The 21,086-nt window shown below is 36.0% G+C and overlaps 1 protein-coding gene across 1 annotated transcript in view; it reads right to left on the reverse strand.

Annotated features, from left to right (window-relative positions):
* LOC145678624 (uncharacterized) overlaps nucleotides 1-21,086 on the reverse strand; it is an 86,262-nt gene that overhangs the window by 22,051 nt on the left and 43,125 nt on the right. The window contains exons 5-7 of the mRNA XM_081748980.1: nucleotides 13,174-13,294; nucleotides 7,067-7,180; nucleotides 2,927-3,073 (exon numbers count right to left, since the gene is read on the reverse strand). Coding sequence (XP_081605106.1) covers nucleotides 2,927-3,073; nucleotides 7,067-7,180; nucleotides 13,174-13,294 — 382 coding nt within the window. The remainder of the gene's footprint in view (nucleotides 1-2,926; nucleotides 3,074-7,066; nucleotides 7,181-13,173; nucleotides 13,295-21,086) is intronic.

Below are 21,086 nucleotides of genomic sequence, written 5' to 3' on the forward strand. Positions count from 1 at the left end.
GGTAAATGTAACGTAAGATTTTTTTTCCTTCTGCATTAGGCATATACGTACAACAATTTACTAGAACAAAACTAGGCCTAAGCATTTAATGCAACTGAGACTGTTTACCATAGGGCATACTGTAATAACTTAACGAAAATTTAGTTTTTGAAGATTTGCTTTTTTAGAAAATTGATATCAAATTTCATCTTGCTGAATTTCTTAAGTTGTGCAGTTATTTTTTTATGACAGAGTATTTGTGATATTAGTGTCTATTTTCAAGGCTTTTAGTGCGAGAACATCCGGGTTCTCGTTATGAAATACATTATAATTATAACCCATTTAAGTAGATTAACCTATTTAGATACACGACTTTGAGCCAAAACATCTTGCGCCGAAACGGCCTTACGCCCAAACGTCCTGCTCTGGATGGTGAGTGGCACGGGAACTCACATTAAAAAAGCACCCCGAAGGGAACAAATTATTACTACATCCACGTCGTTGTTCCTGAGAAACGCTAAAACTAGATTTTAATATTTTTTTTTAACAAAAGAGACACTGACCAAAGCTTAAAATTTTACTTTATTTTAAATTATAATTTGTAACTGTTTCGGATAAAACATGTTAAGGAGACGAATCACGCAATTAATTGGGATAAGACGGAAGTATTGGAGATGGAGAAAAGAATGATAATAAGGAAGTGGAAAGAAGCGGATTGGATAAAGAAGGTAGGAAAAGATAAACTGATGAACTGGACAGGGGGCTTACCAATTAATGAATCATGGCAAGGAAGTTTGAATAACATAGAGAAAAAAAAATAAAATAAATAAATAAATAAAAATTTAAAAAAAAATAAAAAATAAATAAATAAATAAATAAAAATAAAAGGCCCTTATAAGAACCAAAAATAAAGGAAGTGATTAACTGGAAAGTGAACACGAAGACTTATAGGATGGGATGAAGGCCTTGGTAAATAAGAAAAATAAAGAAATAAATAAAAATAAAAAAGTACAACAATGACTCTATATATGACTGTTAAAAGAATTTAAAAATTTTTTATAACAATGAATATATATATGACGGTTAAAGAATTTAAACTCTGTTATAACAACATTTATATATATGTCTGTATTTTCATTAATTTCGATCGTGTCTGAAGAAGGATATGCTAGATATCCGAAACAGTTACAAATTATAATTTAAAATAAAGTAAAATTTTAAGCTTTGGTCAGTGTCTCTTTTGTTAAAACAATTAATCCAAAGCCATGAATAGTCTTACTATAGATTTTAATACATTGATAAAAACAAACCTTAAGTGTTTCCAAATTCTCTCTCTTTAAGTGACATCTGTGACAGAAATTACACTAACAATGTGGACATAGTAATGTATTAAGTTCTGGAGAATCAAGTGTTTTTGCTATAAAACACCGGTTTAACATTACAGATTTTAGAATAACTGCCTTTCTAATATGAGATTGTAGCGGGAGAATCAACTATGGTGTAATTTGGTAGCATTTGCGAAAGTATCACAAGTATTAACTTTCGTAATCTGATGTGTATTTTGTAACACTTTAATTTTGCCGAGTGTTTGTAACCCATCTTTATTTTGTACATTACAGCGCTATCTATCACGCAACGAAAAAATGTTCAATACAAAAGTTACGTATTTTTTCACGGAGAATCAGAATATGCAATAAAAAATGGTAGTTCCTTTTTAAGATTTCAAAGTTGACTTCCTCCCGCCCCCGGGGGTGGGGGTAGGGGGTCGAGTGTGGTATCATTGGATGTCCCCCTTCGAGACGAACACGTTTTATTATAACTTTTTTTAAAATCCGATTTGTAGTTTTCCTGATATTCTGAAAAACAGTTTTAAATGCCTCAGTTTTCGTGTTTGTAAGCCATTTTGATTTTGTCGATTACAGCGCCATCTATCACGCAACGAAAAAAATATTCGAAACAAAAGTTACTTATTTTTTCACGGAGAATCAGAATATGCAATAAAAATGGTGGTTCCTATTTAAGATTTCAAAGTTGACCCCCTCCCGCCCCCGGGGGGTTTGGGTAGGGGGTCGAGTGTTGTATTATTGGATGTCCCCCTTCGAGACGAACACGTTTTATTATAACTTTTTTTAAAATCCGATTTGTAGTTTTCCTGATATTCTGAAAAAACAGTTTTAAATGCCTCAGGTTTCGTGTTTGTAAGCCATTTTGATTTTTGTCGATTAGAGCGCCATCTATCACGCAACGAAAAAAATGTTCGAAACAAAATTTACGTATCTTTTCACGGAGAATCAGAATATGCAATAAAAAATGGTGGTTCCTATTTAAGATTTCGAAGTTGACCTCCCTCCCGCCCCCGGGGGTGGGGAAGGGGGTCGAGTGTGGTATCATTGGATGTCCCCCTTCGAGACGAACAACTTTTATTACAACTTTTTTAAACTCCGATTTGTGGTTTTCTAGATATTTTCAAAAACAGTTTTAAATGCCTCACCCGGTATATCTGAACCAGCGCTGCCAATTGACTGGACAAAACTAAAAGACAACTGAAAGCAGTTGTAGCTTTGAATAACAATGGCCATTTCTCAAAAGTGTATGTATGTGTGTGTGCACGCGCACGCGCGCGTATACCATTGTTATATTAACTGTGGTTAATTTGTACATATTACTGATTAAAAATAAAAATGAACATTTCAATATAAGAAGTGAACTGGTTTTATAAAAAAGTAAATAAATAAATAAATAAATAAATAAATAAATAAAATAAATTTCAAAAATAATGTAAGTGCTGCTAAAACTTTTCTCAGCACAAGTGTTATTTTAGGACTATTAATTTTGACTATTAATTAAAACTCAATTATTTGGTGAGAAAGAACCTTAAACTCCAAAAGTTTTCATCACGAATTATCCTAAATACTACGTACAATATTCTCTGAAAAAAATCTCTTACCTGTATGTAATGCCAAATGAGAATCCCTGCTCACTTTTTGCGTAAAAGTTCTTCCACAAATATCACAGGAAAATGGTTTGTCTTTCATGTGCACAGCCATATGGATCTGAAGAGCATTCTTTAGTACAAACAGCTTCCCACATGTGGCTACAAAATGAAACCAATATAAGGAAAAGATTATTTATACCACAATAATATTAGGTACTCTAAGAAGAATTGAACTTTTTGCACACGAAATGGTATTAGTGTTCCAAATCTAACGGTATATGAGTAGCTGTGGGTCATGTCTAAAGTCGATTGATGGTTGACAGTTCAAGCTACAGACGTCCAAAAAGTGTTGGAATTCTTATAATTAGACGTAAGGTATTGCGCCGTGAAGTTGAATAAACTTTCCACAAAACTACGCTACATTCTACACTTCGATAAAGGCGCAAATTCTGCGCATTAGCGTGAAGAAATTTGTTGTTTATGGGCAATATACGTTATCAAATCAAACAGCCAAAAGATAGTTCAGTCGATTTCGTTCTGGAAATTTCGAAGAAAAAGTGGACGGTAAAAGTCGGTAAAAGTCAAGGAATACTGGCATGTAAACAGTCATGACATCACCAATGACCAAAACAACATCATTAAAAAAAGAGCTGAACCATTTCGAGAAAGCAGGCTACAAAAAGAAATTCGGCGTTTGGGAGCCACACGATCTGACTCAAAAAAGATTTATTCGATCGAATTTCTATCTACGAATCTCTACTGAAACGAAACGAACTCGGAGCCATTTCTAAAGCGATCGATCACGGGTGATGAAAAGCGGATATCGTACAACAACAATGTGTGAAAAATATCGTGGTCAAAGAAAGAAGAAGCTCCACAGTCTGTGGCAATGCGCACACTGGCAACCACGAAGTTATGCTATGTGTTTGATGGAATTGGAAGGGCATCATGCATTACGAACTGCTGCCGCCGAACAGAACGATATACTCGGATCCGTAGTGTCAATAATTAGCGCGAGTGCACCTAGCAATGCAAAAGAAATGGCAGAAACTGTTCAACAGAAAGGGTGTCGTATATCACGCTGACAATGCCAGACTACATGCAATTTTAACGACCTGTCAGAAATTAAAGATCTTGGCTGGAAGACTTTAATGCATCCACCGTATAGCACGGATCTCGCACTGTCAGAGTATCATTTGTTTCAGTTTCTGCAGAACTCCATGAACGATGTTAAGTTAGTTTGAAAAGAGGTCTGTAAAAACCACATGTCACAATTTTTTGACCAGAAATTACGGAAGTTCTATAGTAATGGGATTATGGCGTATCCAGAGAAATGAAGTAGGTCATCGAACAAAATGGTTTCATAATATTTTCAAACAATAACTTTATTCTCAATTTTGACTTACAAAGGCTCGCTACTTTTAGAAAAAGTAATAATAATAAAAAAAAGTTTAGAACATTCTTTAGCACAAACAGTTTCCCAAATGTAGCTGCACAACGAAACAGTATAAGCAGATTATTTATACAATAATAACAAAAGTTTAACTTGTTATATTTAATTTGAAAGATATATATATAGTTACCAAATACTTGTTGATGCAAGTTCGGTTTTAGTGGAGTTACGTAAACATTCATTCCTGTTTTCACCGTTAGGGGCCACATTCTAAAAACAATCTCATTGTTAACCTACGCTACATGGAGAATAATTATGCAAAATTATGAGAAAAACTTCTCTTCTTCAATAGGGGCCATATTTCGTAAAATTTAAGGTTGTACACCTAATAATTTCGGAGAGCAGCTAATGAAAGGGCCAGTGAATGAATCTGTGTAATATGTTAAAAACGGACTATAAACTGTTGATCATGAAATTGGGGGATTCAAGATTGTAAAAGGAAACGGGAGACACCTCAAGAAGCCTCAGATACTATATTACTGACCACAGAATCGTATGGCGTGGGATTAAATCACGGAACCTCCGCAAGTGCGTCATCTACTACTGGCAACCCATCCTCACCGTACGTCCTGTTGTCAGTATCGTGCTAGATCTGGGTTTCTACAGAGTTTCTGAGTTTCTTCAACAAATTCTTCATCTCTTCCAAATCTTATTTCTCTTTCTTCCACATTTTTTATACTTCTTCCTGACATCTGTTCCTTGGTCTTGCTCATGGCCATTTTTCCGTCATTTTCATATGCAGGAACTTCATAGGTAAGCGCTTTTCTTTCATTCTTTCTACGTCTTCATATCAGTATAAACTAGATTTTTCTACTGTTCCTCGGCAGTTCTTTGGTTGAGTGCATTCCATTTCTTATTCCACCTTTTCTTACGTTTCCTAGAATGCTTCTTAGGAATCCCATCTTAGTTGCCTGGATTTGTTTGTTGAAGTTTAGCGTTCAGCAGCGTGACTATATGAGACGTGGGCTTATAGTTTAAGATGGAATCCAAACCACCATAATGAGTTCAAAGGGCCTATCCGGTTGCAATGATGTGAACAGACTCTGGGGGAGATGCTGAAATTCAGCTCAAATATAGAAGGGACTATGTAGATTCTATATTTCAAAAGCAAATTGTTCTAAAATGGATGGAAGGTAGTTTAAAAAAAAAAAAAAAGTACAAAACTAACATTAATGCCAATGGAAAACCAATGAACAAAAATGAATTCGTCCACATATCTCAAAAACTATAATAAGGGGATGGCTAATTGAAAGCTTAATGTAAGATATAAAGAAGAGCTTAAAAACGAAGTATAGCACGTAAAGTAAATATGGATGAAACATCGACAAAAAGCAAGTTGTTTGAGTAAAATCAATAATAATGATAAAGTATATGCACCTTCTTCGAATTAGCCAGGGCGCCTCACGCGGAACAGACTCGATTTAGGAAGCAACTTGACTATTGACCTGATCACGTGGCACAGTCTGGTCCTTATAGCAAACCGGATGGGCTCTTTCTAGGCTCTCCCACCGAGAATCGAACCCAGGACCCGTGTACCAAAGGCACGCGCACCAGCTACTAGACCAGCGGGAGGTCCTGGATTTCGTTCCATTTATCTTTCATTATTTACGTTTCTGTAGCGTAGATTACTATGGGTATGAAACACGTGCTGTATACTAGCAGTTTTAACTTACCTACGTACATTCAAATCACATATCAGATGTTTTATACTTTTGTAATATCCTCCTTTTTGTTGTAGTGTAGTAAGTGATGTTAGCCTACAGTAACAATTTCTCTCTCCAATGAAGGGACCTTAGCTACTGTTATAGTAAATGATGAATTGGACTATCCCGGAAAACCCTATCTAAATCTTTAAAATATCGTGATTAATTGGTTGGAAACTTGGAAATGAAATTAAATCTTTAGTTTTATGTCCTTTGGTTAATTGGGTGGTCCCATGCATAAACAGACTAACTACATTTTTGATGAAACTGAAATAGTGTGACATTTGTGTTGAGAACTGAAAAGCTCATCACTCGCCATAGAATCCACTCATCACGACGACTTACCCCATCCCTTGGCAAACTAAAGAAGCTACAAACTCTAATGTCACTCTATCTCAATTTCACCATAAATGTAGTTAGTCCATTTTGGCATGGGACCACCCAATTGATGATTAATGAAAGCGAATGGTCAAAAAAATGAATTGGTGGAATGAGGATGTGGGAGAAAACAAGAATCACACGAAAACCCATGGAGTCCACTACAAACTCACATTGCCTGGGATTGAATCAGGGATCCTTGTGCCAGAAAAAATTACTCTATCATTAAGTCGTCCTGCCTTCTTTTGATTGGTTCGAACGCTATATTTGTCTCTAAAGCGTTTATAGCTTCGCCTATGGAAAGAAGTTTAATACCTCTGATTTACGAATTTTTAATTAATCTTCATCATTGTTCACAATCTCGTACTGACTAACAACGGGGCAACGAGCTTACATAAATAATTGGTATCTGGTGCTTTCTATGGGTAGAATATTACTCATTTTGCGCCTGACTGATGTCAAGTTCACATGCTGAATGACACTTTATATCGAAACCTAAAGTTTGTTCTTTATCTCCACTTCGTACAAAGAAATTATACTTCCATATTATTTATTTCTTTTCCTCTTTTAACTTTGTTTAAAAAAATCTGAAATATAATGGCAGTACCCAATACTTACGGCATGATAATGCTGAATCCATATTGAGATTGTGCTCTCTTAATAGGTGAGAATCTAGTAGTTGTTTCGAAGAAAAATTTTTAGTGCAGTGTTCACATAAAAACGGTTTCTCCCCTGAAAATAAACACATGAATTTTTATTATTATTTAAGAATTGGTTGAATGAGAAAGTGATAAACTATATAGAACAAACTTTTAGCAGGATATGGAACAGTTGAGTATATTATTCCAGTTTGTGTTACTCTCCTGCGAAGATCCTCTACTTTACGCGATACCCCTTTATGCCATACAACAGGCAACTATTTAATGTTACTGGTACACTGTTTAGTTTTGATTTCTACAAAAAAACTATTTTACATAAGTCCGCCATACAACCCTTCATGTATTAAATGTAGCGAACTATATTCCATAATGTTATTGCGGGATCCCTTGCATGTATGTGGCTTACAAACAAATAGAGTGGTAATTTATAGTTGGAACAAAGAAAACTTACATTATAAGCACTTTTGCTACGCGTTTAAACAGATAGAGAGGGAAATACGTACAAAAAAAAAAAAAAAAAAAAAAAAAAAAAAAAAAAAAAAAAGCACGAAAGAAAAGTAACACAACACGGAAGTAGCTATAAAACGCTCTTATAAAACAAATTAGGCACACAGTTGTTACAGTTTACCTTTAGGGCAATGCAATATTTAACAATCTTTACTGTTAACCTACTTGAAGCACTACTGTGCAGCTGTGGAATGTCAGTTCGATTAGCTAAGAAGTTGACTTATGAATTACTCGCTATTTACCTCAAAATTACTTAAATAAAGGGATATAAATAGGGATAAGAACTGACAATTCACACGCATTTAAGTTCATGAGAAATTATGCTTCAATGCATAAATGAAACTCAACAATTTCAAATGAAGAAATAACGACTAGATTAGGTGGAAGGTAAAAGAAGAGAGAGAGAGAGAGAAAAAAGATTTAATTTCTATAATAGGAAATGAGCATTTGTTTTAATTTTCTTTTGTTCGCGGCGGTCCTGAAACTGTTCTAAACTGGTAATGATTTTCCAAAGTTGCTGTGTAACCTCCTGGCGTTGATTCAACAGAACCAATACTTAACTTGACGATTGGATTTCATATCCCGTCAACTCTGTCAGGAATAACGAATGGATGATTGTGGCTCAACTTAATAATTATGACTGGATAGTGGTCTGGGCTTCGTTTCATGGGCTGCTTCTGTAGTAATGAACTCTCGCAGATCCCAACTGCCGTCGGCCTGGGAGCGATACTAGCCTCCAATATCGGTTGCTGCGGCGATGCACTTCACTCTGTGTCTACATTTACAATCGCCTTGAGAAGTATGTTTCAACAGTTTTGATAGAAGAGGATAATGGTATCTGGTTATACAACCAGGAAGGCTCGTGCAATCCAAAGGAACGCAGTTGATGGTTAAAGGAATATTAGTCTATCGCTTATTAGGTTTTCTTACAGGATGATGAAATGAATAAAATTATTTTACAAATTTCTGTCTGGCAATGTACAGCAAAGACAAAAGTTTTCTGAAGTTAAGCTAATGAACACCGAAGGAGATTTAGCAAGGACTTTGATGATTATAGAGTTTAGCAATAATTTAAATAGTCCATTGAAGATATCACTGTAATAGCTTTATAATAACTTTACAATATTGCACAGCACTGCACACACTCATTAACAAGCTGTATCCATATTTAGATTCGAGCATTAATATTTGTGTAACTGAAACTTAGTTGGGCAAACTACACTTGAGAAAAAGTTAAATGGACAATAGAACTTTCATTAATTACGATTCTAACCTGCGGGAACATCTAATATTGATAATGACTGAGCATGAAAGCCATTTATAACTCAAATAAAACTCTTACTTTGATCGCTCCCAATATTTAAAAAGCAATGTAAGAGCTTGTAAGCAATGTAAGCAATGTAATATGTCAGCATAAACCTGATATTTTATTTCTTCATAAAATGATAAATGATAGACTGAGCTGTCACGTTATACTTCCCACACTTACTTTCCGTGTACCGTCCCCATTACAGGTAGGCTTACAATAATTCATAGGCCTCTCATGTACAGTCTTCCAATTGAATCTGACAGACTGTCATCTACCATTGATATATCCAATTCACATTACGCAAAATTAAGTTGTAAATACTATCGTGTATAAATTTTTGTTAATAATCTTTTGTTGATATTCTGTTGCTTTCTATTTTATTTTCTGCCTATTACTATTTTACATATTTCAGTGTAAAACAGCCAGCACTCTATCTGGAACTATATTATATATATATATATATAATGAAATCAGTATTCAATCTTGTGCCGACATAGTGATAGGGAAAAAAAGAAGGTAGGGAATAAATGGTGTAAAACAAGGAAGCTAGCTACCCATCTTTATTAATTATTATTAATCCTCGACTAACGAGGAAACCGATTCAAGTGTGACACGAAATTATGGACGAGTTCATGCGCAAACGAAGTGCTTTTGTGTACAACTAAACCTATTAGAGGGAAAAATCCTCGATCTCAACCGTTCCAGAGATATAGAGGAATAAGGGGAAGGTTGGTGCCCCGATATTTTGCAAATTTTTGAATATGTAGCGTTAGTACAAGTAAAAGAGTCTTTTAAAAATGAATAATTCCTTCATCCAGGAAACTGCAGTAATATGTCGACTTAAACATAAGGGAGGATTACAAAACCGAAGAGTCCATAAAAAAAATCTAGGGAAAGAATGTTTTGGACTAGGAAGGCGAAAATACCGGAGTTCCATTGTTGCCTGAAATAGGCGTGTCAGAAATCTATGTTCAGGTTTCTTGATACGCTCAATCGAATAAAAGTATTATCAGTCAAACAGGATGAAAATTGTAAAAATTGATGGTCGTCCGAATTTTCCAAACATTCATAATTTCTACAATTACTAACCGATCGGAACTGTATGTGATATACAGTATATAAGGCGTACCGGTTTTCGTTTTTATAAGTTGAAGATACTATTTTTGCTTATTGATCCATACTTTGCGTTTTAATATATGCCAAACAACTACACACTGTCGTACTTACGTTTGCAACAATATGTGTTTATGATTCATATTATTTAATTATTTTTTTCTATAGCACTTTTGCACAGAATATAACATTGATTTTTTGTACACACAATAATGTCTCTGTTCCTGTGGCAATGTAATTAATACATTTTTATATTACCTTTTCTCTCCGCGAGATTACTACATCCTTAAATTTTTCCATCTGTCCGTCCGAAGCTACGTTTCATACTACCACCTCAGATTCACTTCTCAGACTTAATCTTAACTTCCGACATGGATAGAGTTCTTCATTTCGGTCAATTTTCAGTACCTGGCATTTCGCGTCATGATCTTATCTTTGTTTGCTATTCTATTAAAACTCCCAAATTCAAGCCTAAAGTTGTTTTATACAGAGATTTAGCCAACATTAACAATGAAGCACTCTTGCGTGATGCTGCGTTATTGCCTTGGCATCTAATAAGTTCTTTTCCTTCTGTGGATGACCAACTATCTTATTTCAATGAGTTAATATTTTATCTTCTGAACATTCATGACCCCTTGAGAGAAAAACGTGTTTCTCGTTCTCCTTCGCCCTGGATTACAGATGAAATTCGAAGTTTAATGGCTTTTCGCGACAGAGCGTATAGTAAATTTAAGAAAGCACGTAAATTGAATCTACCCAACTTAAATGACAAATTTGAGGAATACAGGATCCTTAGAAATAGATGTAATCAAGCCGTGCGTAATGAGAAATTAAAATTTTCCTACACCCTGTTTGAGAACAAGAATCCCTCCCATCTTTGGAGAAATTTGAAGCTACTTGGTATTCGTAGCAGCAAAAGAGTCCAGCCGGATGTAGCTGCTCCTTTCTCTGCCGATTATCTTAACAATTATTTCTGTAGAATTGATAGTTCTAGCTCACAGATAAATGCAAGATCTGATAATACAGGACAAATCCCTAATTTTGAAGAAAATGTTTTCTCTTTCACTTGTGTTACCCCACAGGATGTAATGAAAGCGATTAAGAGGATAAAATCCACTGCTATAGGTGCTGATGAAATAAGCATAACATTGATCAAGAAAATATTACCTTTCGTCCTCTCCCTAATTACCAATTTATTTAATCTTTCCCTTACTACCGGAACATTTCCAGTCTTGTGGAAGACAGCACGAGTCCTGCCTCTCCCTAAGACTAAGGATGTCCGATCTGCAGAAGACTTAAGGCCTATTTCAATATTACCTGCCCTATCTAAAGCTCTTGAATATATTGTAAGTGATCAAATATATGAGCACCTTCGAACTTATAACCTTTTAGACACTTTTCGATCCGGGTTTCGTAAACATTGCAGCACTTCTACAGCCCTTACCAGTATTACTGATGATATACGTTCTGCTTTGGACAAGAGAGAGATAACCATACTTACCTTACTGGATTATAGCAAAGCATTCCAGTTAGTAAACCATGACATTTTGCTACAGAAACTTGTACAAAAATTTAGTTTTCTACTTCAGCTGCTAAGTGGGTCCAAAATTACTTATGCGACCGAAAACAGTATGTGGTGGTTGCCAACTTAGTTTCTGGTCAGCGTAACCTCCCTTGTGGGGTTCCTCAAGGTAGTGTTTTAGGGCCTCTTCTTTTCTGCCTTTATATTAATGACTTAGCACAATCTCTAAAACACTGTAAGTATCACATGTATGCGGACGATGTTCAATTGTATCTATCTTCTTCACCAAAGCAAATAGATACTTGTATAAAAAAGATGAACGAAGACTTGAGTAATTTGGCTAAATGGTCAGCAAATAATTGTTTGATTTTAAATCCAATCAAATCAAAGTCAATTTTAATTACTTCCAAACGTGCAACGACTTTAATAGATGCTTCACTTGTTCCCAATATAACTTTAGAAGGCGTAAATATTCCCTTCACGTTTTAATAGCCAACTTGCAATAACTATTCATAGATCAACTTATTCTTCCAAATCATATATAATTTCAACGTGTCGTGATTGGAATACTTTGCCAACCTCGGTACGTGAGTCAAAATCTTTAGCATCTTTTAAAAGAGCAGTTTATAATTTATTGTTATCGAAGCAGGGTTGAATGGACACAGAGACAGAAGAGCCAATAGAGAAGCTGGTCATAAAGATATGAAACTCAACATTTATTACATATTGTAACATGTATGTACTTTCGTGTAGCACTATATTATATTTGTGTGTGTTATGTGTGTTCAAGTGACCGTCTGTTTCTTGGTTTTTTTTTTTTTTTTTTTTTTTTTTTTTTTTACTTTCTAACTTCTTTTCTTTCTTTTGCTATTGTTAGCTATATTCTTTGATTTTTCAATTTTGTGTCATGTTTAGGTGGTAGATAAGGCTACATATAGCCTTAACCTCGACATGTAAAATAAGTCGAAATAAATAAATAAATAAATAAATATATTAGCATGTAATATCATACAATCTTGTTTTTCGTTTCAATGGCGTTTGTTATTCCTTTAGCTCCTTCTTTTCCCGGCCCTGGGTAAAAGCTACGCCATTCACCTCAACATTCAACACCACTTTTATTCCACCCTAGTGCATCTTCCTTAACGTTTCAATACAATTTTCAAACATATTCACTTGCAACATAGCCGAAAATTCGCAAAATATCGGAGCACTAACCTTCCCCTTATTGCTCTATATCTCCGGAACGGTTGGGATCGAGGGTTTTTCCCTCTAATGGGTTTAATTGTACACAAAAACACTTCGTTTGCGCATAAACTCGTCCACAATTTCGTGTCACACTTGAATCGGTTTCCTCCTAAGTCTGGCAGCAGCCGACGAAATATTATGTTTTTGTTGTAATTTTTAATTTTGTTGTAATTATTGCTGTAAAAGCACGGTTAGATTTTTATTTTCTCTTGATTGACATCTATTGCAGCTTTTTTCTTTCTTTTCCATTTATTACTATAAAAATTAAGAACATATTGTGCTTTTACTAACAAACTTTAAACCAAATCCCATTACTCAATATTCTCACAACAAAACAAACAATTCAATATTCTAAAAACAATATTCTCACCTGTGTGAGTTCTGTAATGGCGCGTAACTCTTGATTTAGACAAAAACATTTTCCCACATGTTGGACACTTGTAATTTCCATCTGGAAGTTTTATAATTTCTAAGTTTAACTCCTTTTCCTTCTGTAAATACAAAATAAAATACAAATTAATCTGAACTGTGGCGGAACTTGAAATTCAGGCCTCGTCCCTCCTCCTTACACAAGATATCATCCCAGGAGCAGAGCAACAATTGTTTTCGAATTCCCTTATAAACCTCGGTCCGAATTCTGGATCCTTTAAAATCGACATCTAGAAAGTTTGCGAACAGTAACAGAAATTAACATAACAATTAGTACGTTTGGATGCGTTTCAGGATATCGTGTGCCCCGAAAGCTAAAATTTCTATGGATATGACAATCTTTCTCACATTGAGAAAATACAAGTTTACTATTTTTAGAGCAAGAAATATTGTGATAATAGGTATTCAAACACTATCTGGTTCATTATTGAGTGACTGAAGTCAAACTTAGAAAAAATGAAATGGTTCGACTTACCAGTGACGTAAAAATTAAAGAAAATGACCTGTCATACAAAACAGGTCGAATGAAACATGCTAATATTTATGCATCTAATACTGAGACGTTATTACTTTTGCACCTAATAGTAGGTTACTAACTAAATTTTCCAGATCAACAACATTCTATTACATATTCCATGAGATAATTCCACATCTTAGAAAACTCTATACATGATATACTGTACTTTGAATCAATAAGTCCTCTTAAGGTTCCAGGATTAAGCTTCAATCTGTAATATGAAAAAGATGAATGATAAACTTCCTTCCAAGAGAATGAAATATGGGTCCATATCCTTAAAGAAATAGGGATTATCACACAGATCATAATGTGTGATGTAGGAAAAATCCTCTACTTCTATTCTCTTCTTATTAGAATGATTTATAAATACTAATAATTAAGAACTTACAACAACAGTTAATTATTCACTTATTTTAAGCAAATTTCAATAACTAACACTAATACATTATTCATTAAATGTATTAAGTAGTACTACAAAATTACGTAATAAAATCCCCAGGCGAATATCCGGAATCAAGGGGGACGGGAGATAAGAGGACATGGTTCTGGGGGTCGTGAGCAGTGAGGGCGACGTGATGCCTCCACATTCTTTAGTCAAAGTGCCAGAGTCAACGCTGTTGCTTACATCGATGTTGAAGATGGTTGTGCAGCCCTGGATTACTGCTATGGCACGTGGCAGGCCATATGTTTTTCAGCACGACTTCGCTCCCGTCCATACAGCTCATTCAACCCTAGAATGGTTGGCCACGAATTTTCACCCAAACATGTAGACTCCCAGCTCCCCTGATGTCAACCCTTTGGAGTTTTATGTCTGGGGCATGGTTGAAAGGGTCTCTAATAAGAATCCACACAACACCGTTGCGGCTCCCAGGCCAGCCATTGTGGATGTGTAACGTTCCTCTTTGAGCGTTACATTTTCTCAAAGAGATTATTGGTGGAAATGTTTAATCAGCTCTTAGTTAATGTTATTTCTTTTATATTTCTCAATTCTCGACTCTCATGAAGGATTCAAGATGGTCGATAATTGGGCCAGTGTGCGTAGCTATAGTGTGCTACTTTTCTTTGTATGTCTATGTTTGCGTTGAGCGGCTTTTGAGAATAGCTCTGACTGTTTAAAAATAATTTGAATTTTTGTGTTTTGTTTAAACAGAGATTAATTATAAACGTGAGTATATAAACGTTTATTTATATAATTTTTATTCCCTCTTAGTTATATCTGTTTTATTATTAAAGTTGTCGTTTCCGTTCTACGCTCTGATGCGTAGTATGGAATGACCAATCAGGAAGCGAGCGGGCTACGGAGAGCCCCCCCCCCCCCCTTTGTCTTAGTTTCTTGTAGCGAATATGGCGGAAGCGTAGTGAGAAGCATAATTTGTCCATGTCTTGGACATAACATTCCCTGCAAATTATGCAGTAAACGAGTGTCCTTTTTTATTATCAGTGCCTTCCTAAGCATCGCTGTGGTTGAACATTATGTTGGGGGAATGAATATGCAGTGAATTATAAGGAATTCGTCAAAACTGGCTCAGCGTGTGTGTGTCTGACGTATTACTGGGATTGGCAGCAATACTCGTTAATCACTGCTGTGATGAAATCTGAAGTTTAATAGCCTTTCTCTATTGTCTCCAAACCGCATTCGATTGCGTATGGCTTCGTCCTCTTGAAGGAGTGACTCCTCATCTTCCTTTTCCCGATTGGGACTTGGTCCTTTATTTTGCCGACTGACTCCGCCTGCTTCAGTGGGACCCAAGTATATCGTTTAGTGGGATCTTCGTCCGTGGTCGTCGTTGTGAGCATAGGTGCTACAACGACTTATATAGTAAAATTGTGTCTATCTGGTGAACGTTGATGAGGTGTTTCCAGTTGCTGTTAACTAAGAAGAAGGTCGCCGTTTGGTCAATCTGTACCTGTGGCTAGAATTGCGATTACTACGTGTCGAGCTGCCTGAGAGGTCATTGGAGACTGGTCGCTGCCCGAAGATGCTGCCGAAGCTGTGCTCTTTGAACTGGCTTGTGGTGCCAATATTGTCTACCAGTAGGTGTTGAAAGTGGCTGTTGGGTGAGCTTTGGTCACCGTTTCAGGTAACTCTGTCTTTATTATTTCTATCTCGATCTATGGAAGGAGAACGCTGTTCCGGGAATCGTGAAGAAACTTGTTTACAATTCATATATTTCGTTCGAGTGTTGTCTCCGTTCATAATATCTGGTACAATATTATTAATGTCGTGTGTCTATTCCATTGTCTCGAGTCATTCTATAAAGTGAAGACAATATATGATTTATTAATCATTTGTTACTCAGTGAATTTACATAATATACGCATATTGATTTTCCAATGTCCATAATGTTTCAAGTAAATTTTGTCCGTAACATGTTTGAGTAAACGAAAGTGAGTCTCTATCCAGTAAGTCGAATCATACGCCAGCGGGGTAGTCTGATATCAACACCGTTTCTTTCTTGCTTTGAATAAATTCCTAGAGTTGTTTAGATGTATAACATATTACTCGCCACCATCTAGCTCATGTTCGTCCAGTAGCGGGCATTCCGTATTGTCTATTTCTCAGGTACTTCACTTGATAAAGTAAAGATTGATTAGCGATGGCTAGTTTATGTCTGTCCAGTAGCGGGTATTCCGTATTGTCTATTAATATCCATATACATATATATATATATATATATATATATATATATATATATATATATATATATATATATATATATATATATAGTTTACAATCTAAGTATTAAGTCGCCACACCACAAAATTTGTGTTAAACCCTCGAGTTGTCTTCATGTCACGTTTTAACTATAATGTTGCTCACTAGTTCAGTGAGGCGCGCTAAGACGGTGGGTGTATGATACCGCTCGTACTTCAATGCGAAAGTGTCAGGAGTTGAGTCTAATTTCACTGGCTGGTCTTGTATTCCCCGCAATGTTTTACAGTGTATTGTTATTACCGCCGCTGTTAATTGTAAATTATGTTGAGGGAAATGCCCTCTTAACAGTTGGATGCGGACAAAGTGGAGATGCTATGTACTTAAAGGGGGAAGGTAAATCGACACAGCCGTAGGTCTACTCTCTCTCTGCAATGAGATATTTACGAGCAGTAATGTAATTGGTAATTTCTTCTATGTGAAGTAACCTACCGAGGATCTTGTGCTAATATTAAATTGAAAAGAGGTAAACAACTCTCTCACTGTCATTGAGGGTACTGTTTAAACCTTGTTATTACTCATCTTTAAGTTGTGTTGGCGTTAGAAGTTTGTAGAGTCCTTTAAACTGGATACAGATGATTTTTTTCTTTCAACCAAGTCTAGATGTCCATGTTCATGAATGTTAATGAGAGTTTAGTATTATATGTTATTACAAGGAAAGTTAAATAAACAGAGTTGCAAGATATATGGTGTTGTCCTGAATGATTTTTTTTTTTTCTATCTCTTCTTCCTCAACATCGACGATGCCATTAGTGTACAAGAATCTGGAGTTAAGTAGCGTTGTGTTTACTGGTCTATAATTACAGCGTAAGAAAGGAATAATATCGGCGACCCATTTTTTTTTTCCTTTCCCTTTCCCTTAACGTCGGCTACGGATATGTCTTAAGATAAATAGTTTTTTTTTTCTTTCTTTCAAGCTGACTTCCCGTAGCCTAGGATGTAACGCCTCAAGTTGGCGTACACAGCCAGAATTCTAATTACTGTAAACTGTGTCGTTTCAAGTTTGGCTCTCGCAGCCAGGATACCATTAAGCGTAAATAGCGCTTTTCAAGTTGGCGAACCCAGCTGTAGGATTATTTTATTATCTAAAAATGTTACACTATTTGGTTGTTGTCGTGTTATGCGGGAAGAAACGAGTGATACGGACTGTCGCGTTGGTGTTGATGAGATATACTGGATAGAGCTCACATATGTTTATGTTTATTAAGAGTTAAGTAAGTAAGTAGGATGTCGGCTGAGTCGAGAAATCTTCCTCCTAATGGAGATGATATTATTTGCGTTTGTTGTAGCGAGCCACTTGCTGCCGCGGAACAAATTGACTCTGATAAGAAACGTGCTATATCTTGTGACAGATGTCACGAATGGTCACATTTTGTTTGTGTTAAATTAAAGGATACTTCTAGTGTTTTTGAAGCTGTTAGCTCAGATTCTTTTGTTTGGGTTTGTCCTAAATGTGACGCACATACTTCTCCTGAAGTGTCGGAGCGTGAGAATGAATCACCTCCCAAACATTTTTCTTCGCCTAAGTCCCCGCAAAGAAGCGAAAAAGGGACAGAGCAGGTGACTGAACTCGCTGAAATGTTTGCTCTTGTATTGAGTAAGATAGAAGAAAGTAATAGCAAGATAGAAGAAAGTAATAGTAAAATAGAAAGTAAAATAGAGGAAAGTAATGCCAATTTTAATAGCAAAATAGAAAGCGTTGAGCAGAAAGTTAAAGAGAGTAACGAAGCTAACAATGCTAGAATTCAGGAGTGCAATGTTGAAAATGTACATAACCTTTCCACTACAATCAACAAAATTGATGAAAGAATAGGTAGTGTAGAAAATCTTTGTAGTTCTTTAACTGTTAATCAAAAGGATTTGCAAGCGCAATTGGAAACTGTGAAAACGGAAGTTGAAAATAATAAGTTGTGTATTGACTTTGTGGAATCTCGTGTTGATTCTATAGAAAATGAGGCTGAATCTCATCATAAAGCATTAAAGGTTGTTTTTGATAGAATAAAGAAACTTGAAAATGAAAATAGTGAAGTAAAAATTGAATTAGAGGGGTGTAATACTAGTCAATCTAAACTTTTTGCTGAAGTGTTAACTTTAACTAATAAAGTGGATAAATTGCAGAAACCGAAATTTACGTCAGTTGAGTGTGGGAGCCTGAGTAAGGAAGGTGTCCCCTGTAAACGTCCTTGTATTAGTGTTGACCCTTCTGTGTCGTTTTCTGAGTCAAGGGATAATTTGCCTGTCAATACTATTGTTAGTACGTCTGCTGAACGCAATGTGTTTGTTACTAGTTATGCAAGTAAACCTGTGTTTGTGCAATCAGAACCAGATATTAAATATGAATTTCCGGCAAGTCCTATGGAGACGAAAGTGGTTACCAGTGCTGTAAATATTTTTCCAAATGTTAATTCTTCTGTTTATTACAGTAATAATGTAAGTAATAGTACTCGTACTACTGACACTGTCACATGGTCGATGTCGAGAGGGATCACTTCCCATGTTGGGAATAGCCCACCGGTGTTTAATACTAGCTATTTGAAGCCTAGTTATGATCCTAGTGTCTTTCACACTACCATTGTGCCGAATAATCCGGTACCGCGAAACAGTGTTGCCACCTTCAGTGGTATAACAGCAAGTTCATTGCCTTTTGCGATTAAGCAGAAAGATTTACAATCTTTTCCTTCGTATTCTGGGGATATCAAACCTGGAGCCCCAAGGAAGTTTTTGAGGGATCTTGAGAAATGTTTAAGTATGTATTCACTTACTGATGGAGACCGATTACGGGTCGTAGAACATTGTATGGTGCGAGCCGCGTTTGCTTGGTATAGCTCAGTAGCTCCCGAAATCAAAACTTATCAGGACTTCGTGCGTCTTTTTAAGAATCAGTATTGTTCGCCCCAGATAGAGCGTGCACAGAAAAAGTCTTTGCAGTCTTTGCGCTATGATAAGACGAAATTTGCTTCATTGTTAGACTACGTTTGGTTTGTAGTTGAAAGTTACTATAATATATGTGAAACCCCGAGTACTTCGGAACTTGTGGAATTAATTTTGAATTGTTTACCGCCTAGAGATATGCGTTTGCTGTCTGTTCAGCAATATAATAGTGTTGACGAATTAATGAGTAAAGTAGCATTATTATCTGGGATTGAGGATACTTCTATACATGAAGTTAGGCCTCCGACAAAGAAAGTATTCGCTAAGCAAGCTAAAATTATTAATCGTAATTCAGAACATGTTGACAGTAGCTGTCAAACTGAATTTTTAAGCTATGCTCAGACCGAAAATAGAAATAACAATAACAATAATAGTAATAATTATCAGTATAATAATCGATATCGAGGAAATGGTAGAAACCGTTATCGTGGAAGAAATCGAGGACGTAATGGAAGATATCAAAATAATGATAGGAGACGAGATGAAGCATCTTCCGATCCGAGGGAAGATCAACCTTCATCTACTTCGGAAAACTAAGGTTGCAGTCTTTTCCGAACACGGGGGGAAACGACTGCTGTATTTCTTCAGTCCCCGTAGATAATGATTCAGAAACTAATGTCAAAACTTATGATGTCTTGGTCGAGTCATTATCTGGAGACGTAAATAATAACGAGAGCAATAATGCTATGTCATTTAACGTAAACTTTGTGGTCGAGGAGGATGAAGAAAAAGAAAAGCCCGACTATTATTTTTCTTCTTCCCCTGCTGTCAAAGGGAACATTGGAGGAGTCCAATTAACCTGTACTATTGACTGTGGGTCAGATCTATGCCTTTTGGACTGGAATATTTGGAAACAGTTAAAATTAAAATTCTCATCTGCTAAATTGCGACCATATACTGGTTTGTCATTGGGTGCCTTTGTCGGTACAGAAAAATTTTCAGTTCAAGGTGTCCAGATATTTAGTTTAAATATTCAGGGTCATTTGTTTGATATTCCGTTGTTTGTTATAAAGTATCTTCGAACTGATCTTATTTTGGGTTGTCCATTTTTAGACAAATTTAAAGCTGTTATTGACAGGGAGAGAAAGGAAATCAGATTGCGTGATAATGCTGGTAGTCTTGTTGTGATTTCGACTGATCAACCTAGTATTCTTATGGTAGCTTTGTCTTCAAACAGGGTTGAGATCGGGAGGACTGAATGGCCATTCGATAAGCAGGAATTACTTCCTTCCGAACTTTTGTGTTCTGATGTTAATACTTTAGAGGTTTCTCCTCCGGTAGAAAATTCAGCTGTTCTTTCTGTGTCAGATGTGCATATAGTTCCTGAATCTAACCTTTCGGAAACTGAAATTCAGGACTACATCTCATCTCGAGAAGATTTAGATACTAACGTTAAACAACGTTTATATAATTTGTTACTTCGATATCGTAATATTTTCTGCGAGTATCCTCGTAGGATACGAACGCCTTTGTACAAGATAGAATTAACTGACGAAGAACCTGTCGTAGGACCGTATTATTCTGTGCCAAAATCCATGGAAATGGAATTTGAGGCAGAATTGCAAAAATGGATTGAATTAGGCATAGCCCGTGAACAGACCTCACCGTACCGGAACCCCATGCATTGTGTTTGCAAGGCGTCTGGTGCTGTGAGATCTGTAATTGATTTTCGCCTACTGAACCACCGTGTCCG

The sequence above is a fragment of the Thermobia domestica genome, chromosome 2 (genome assembly GCF_964235325.1).
Source record: "Thermobia domestica chromosome 2, izTheDome1.hap1.1, whole genome shotgun sequence".
Classification (NCBI taxonomy): Eukaryota; Metazoa; Arthropoda; class Insecta; order Zygentoma; family Lepismatidae; genus Thermobia; species Thermobia domestica.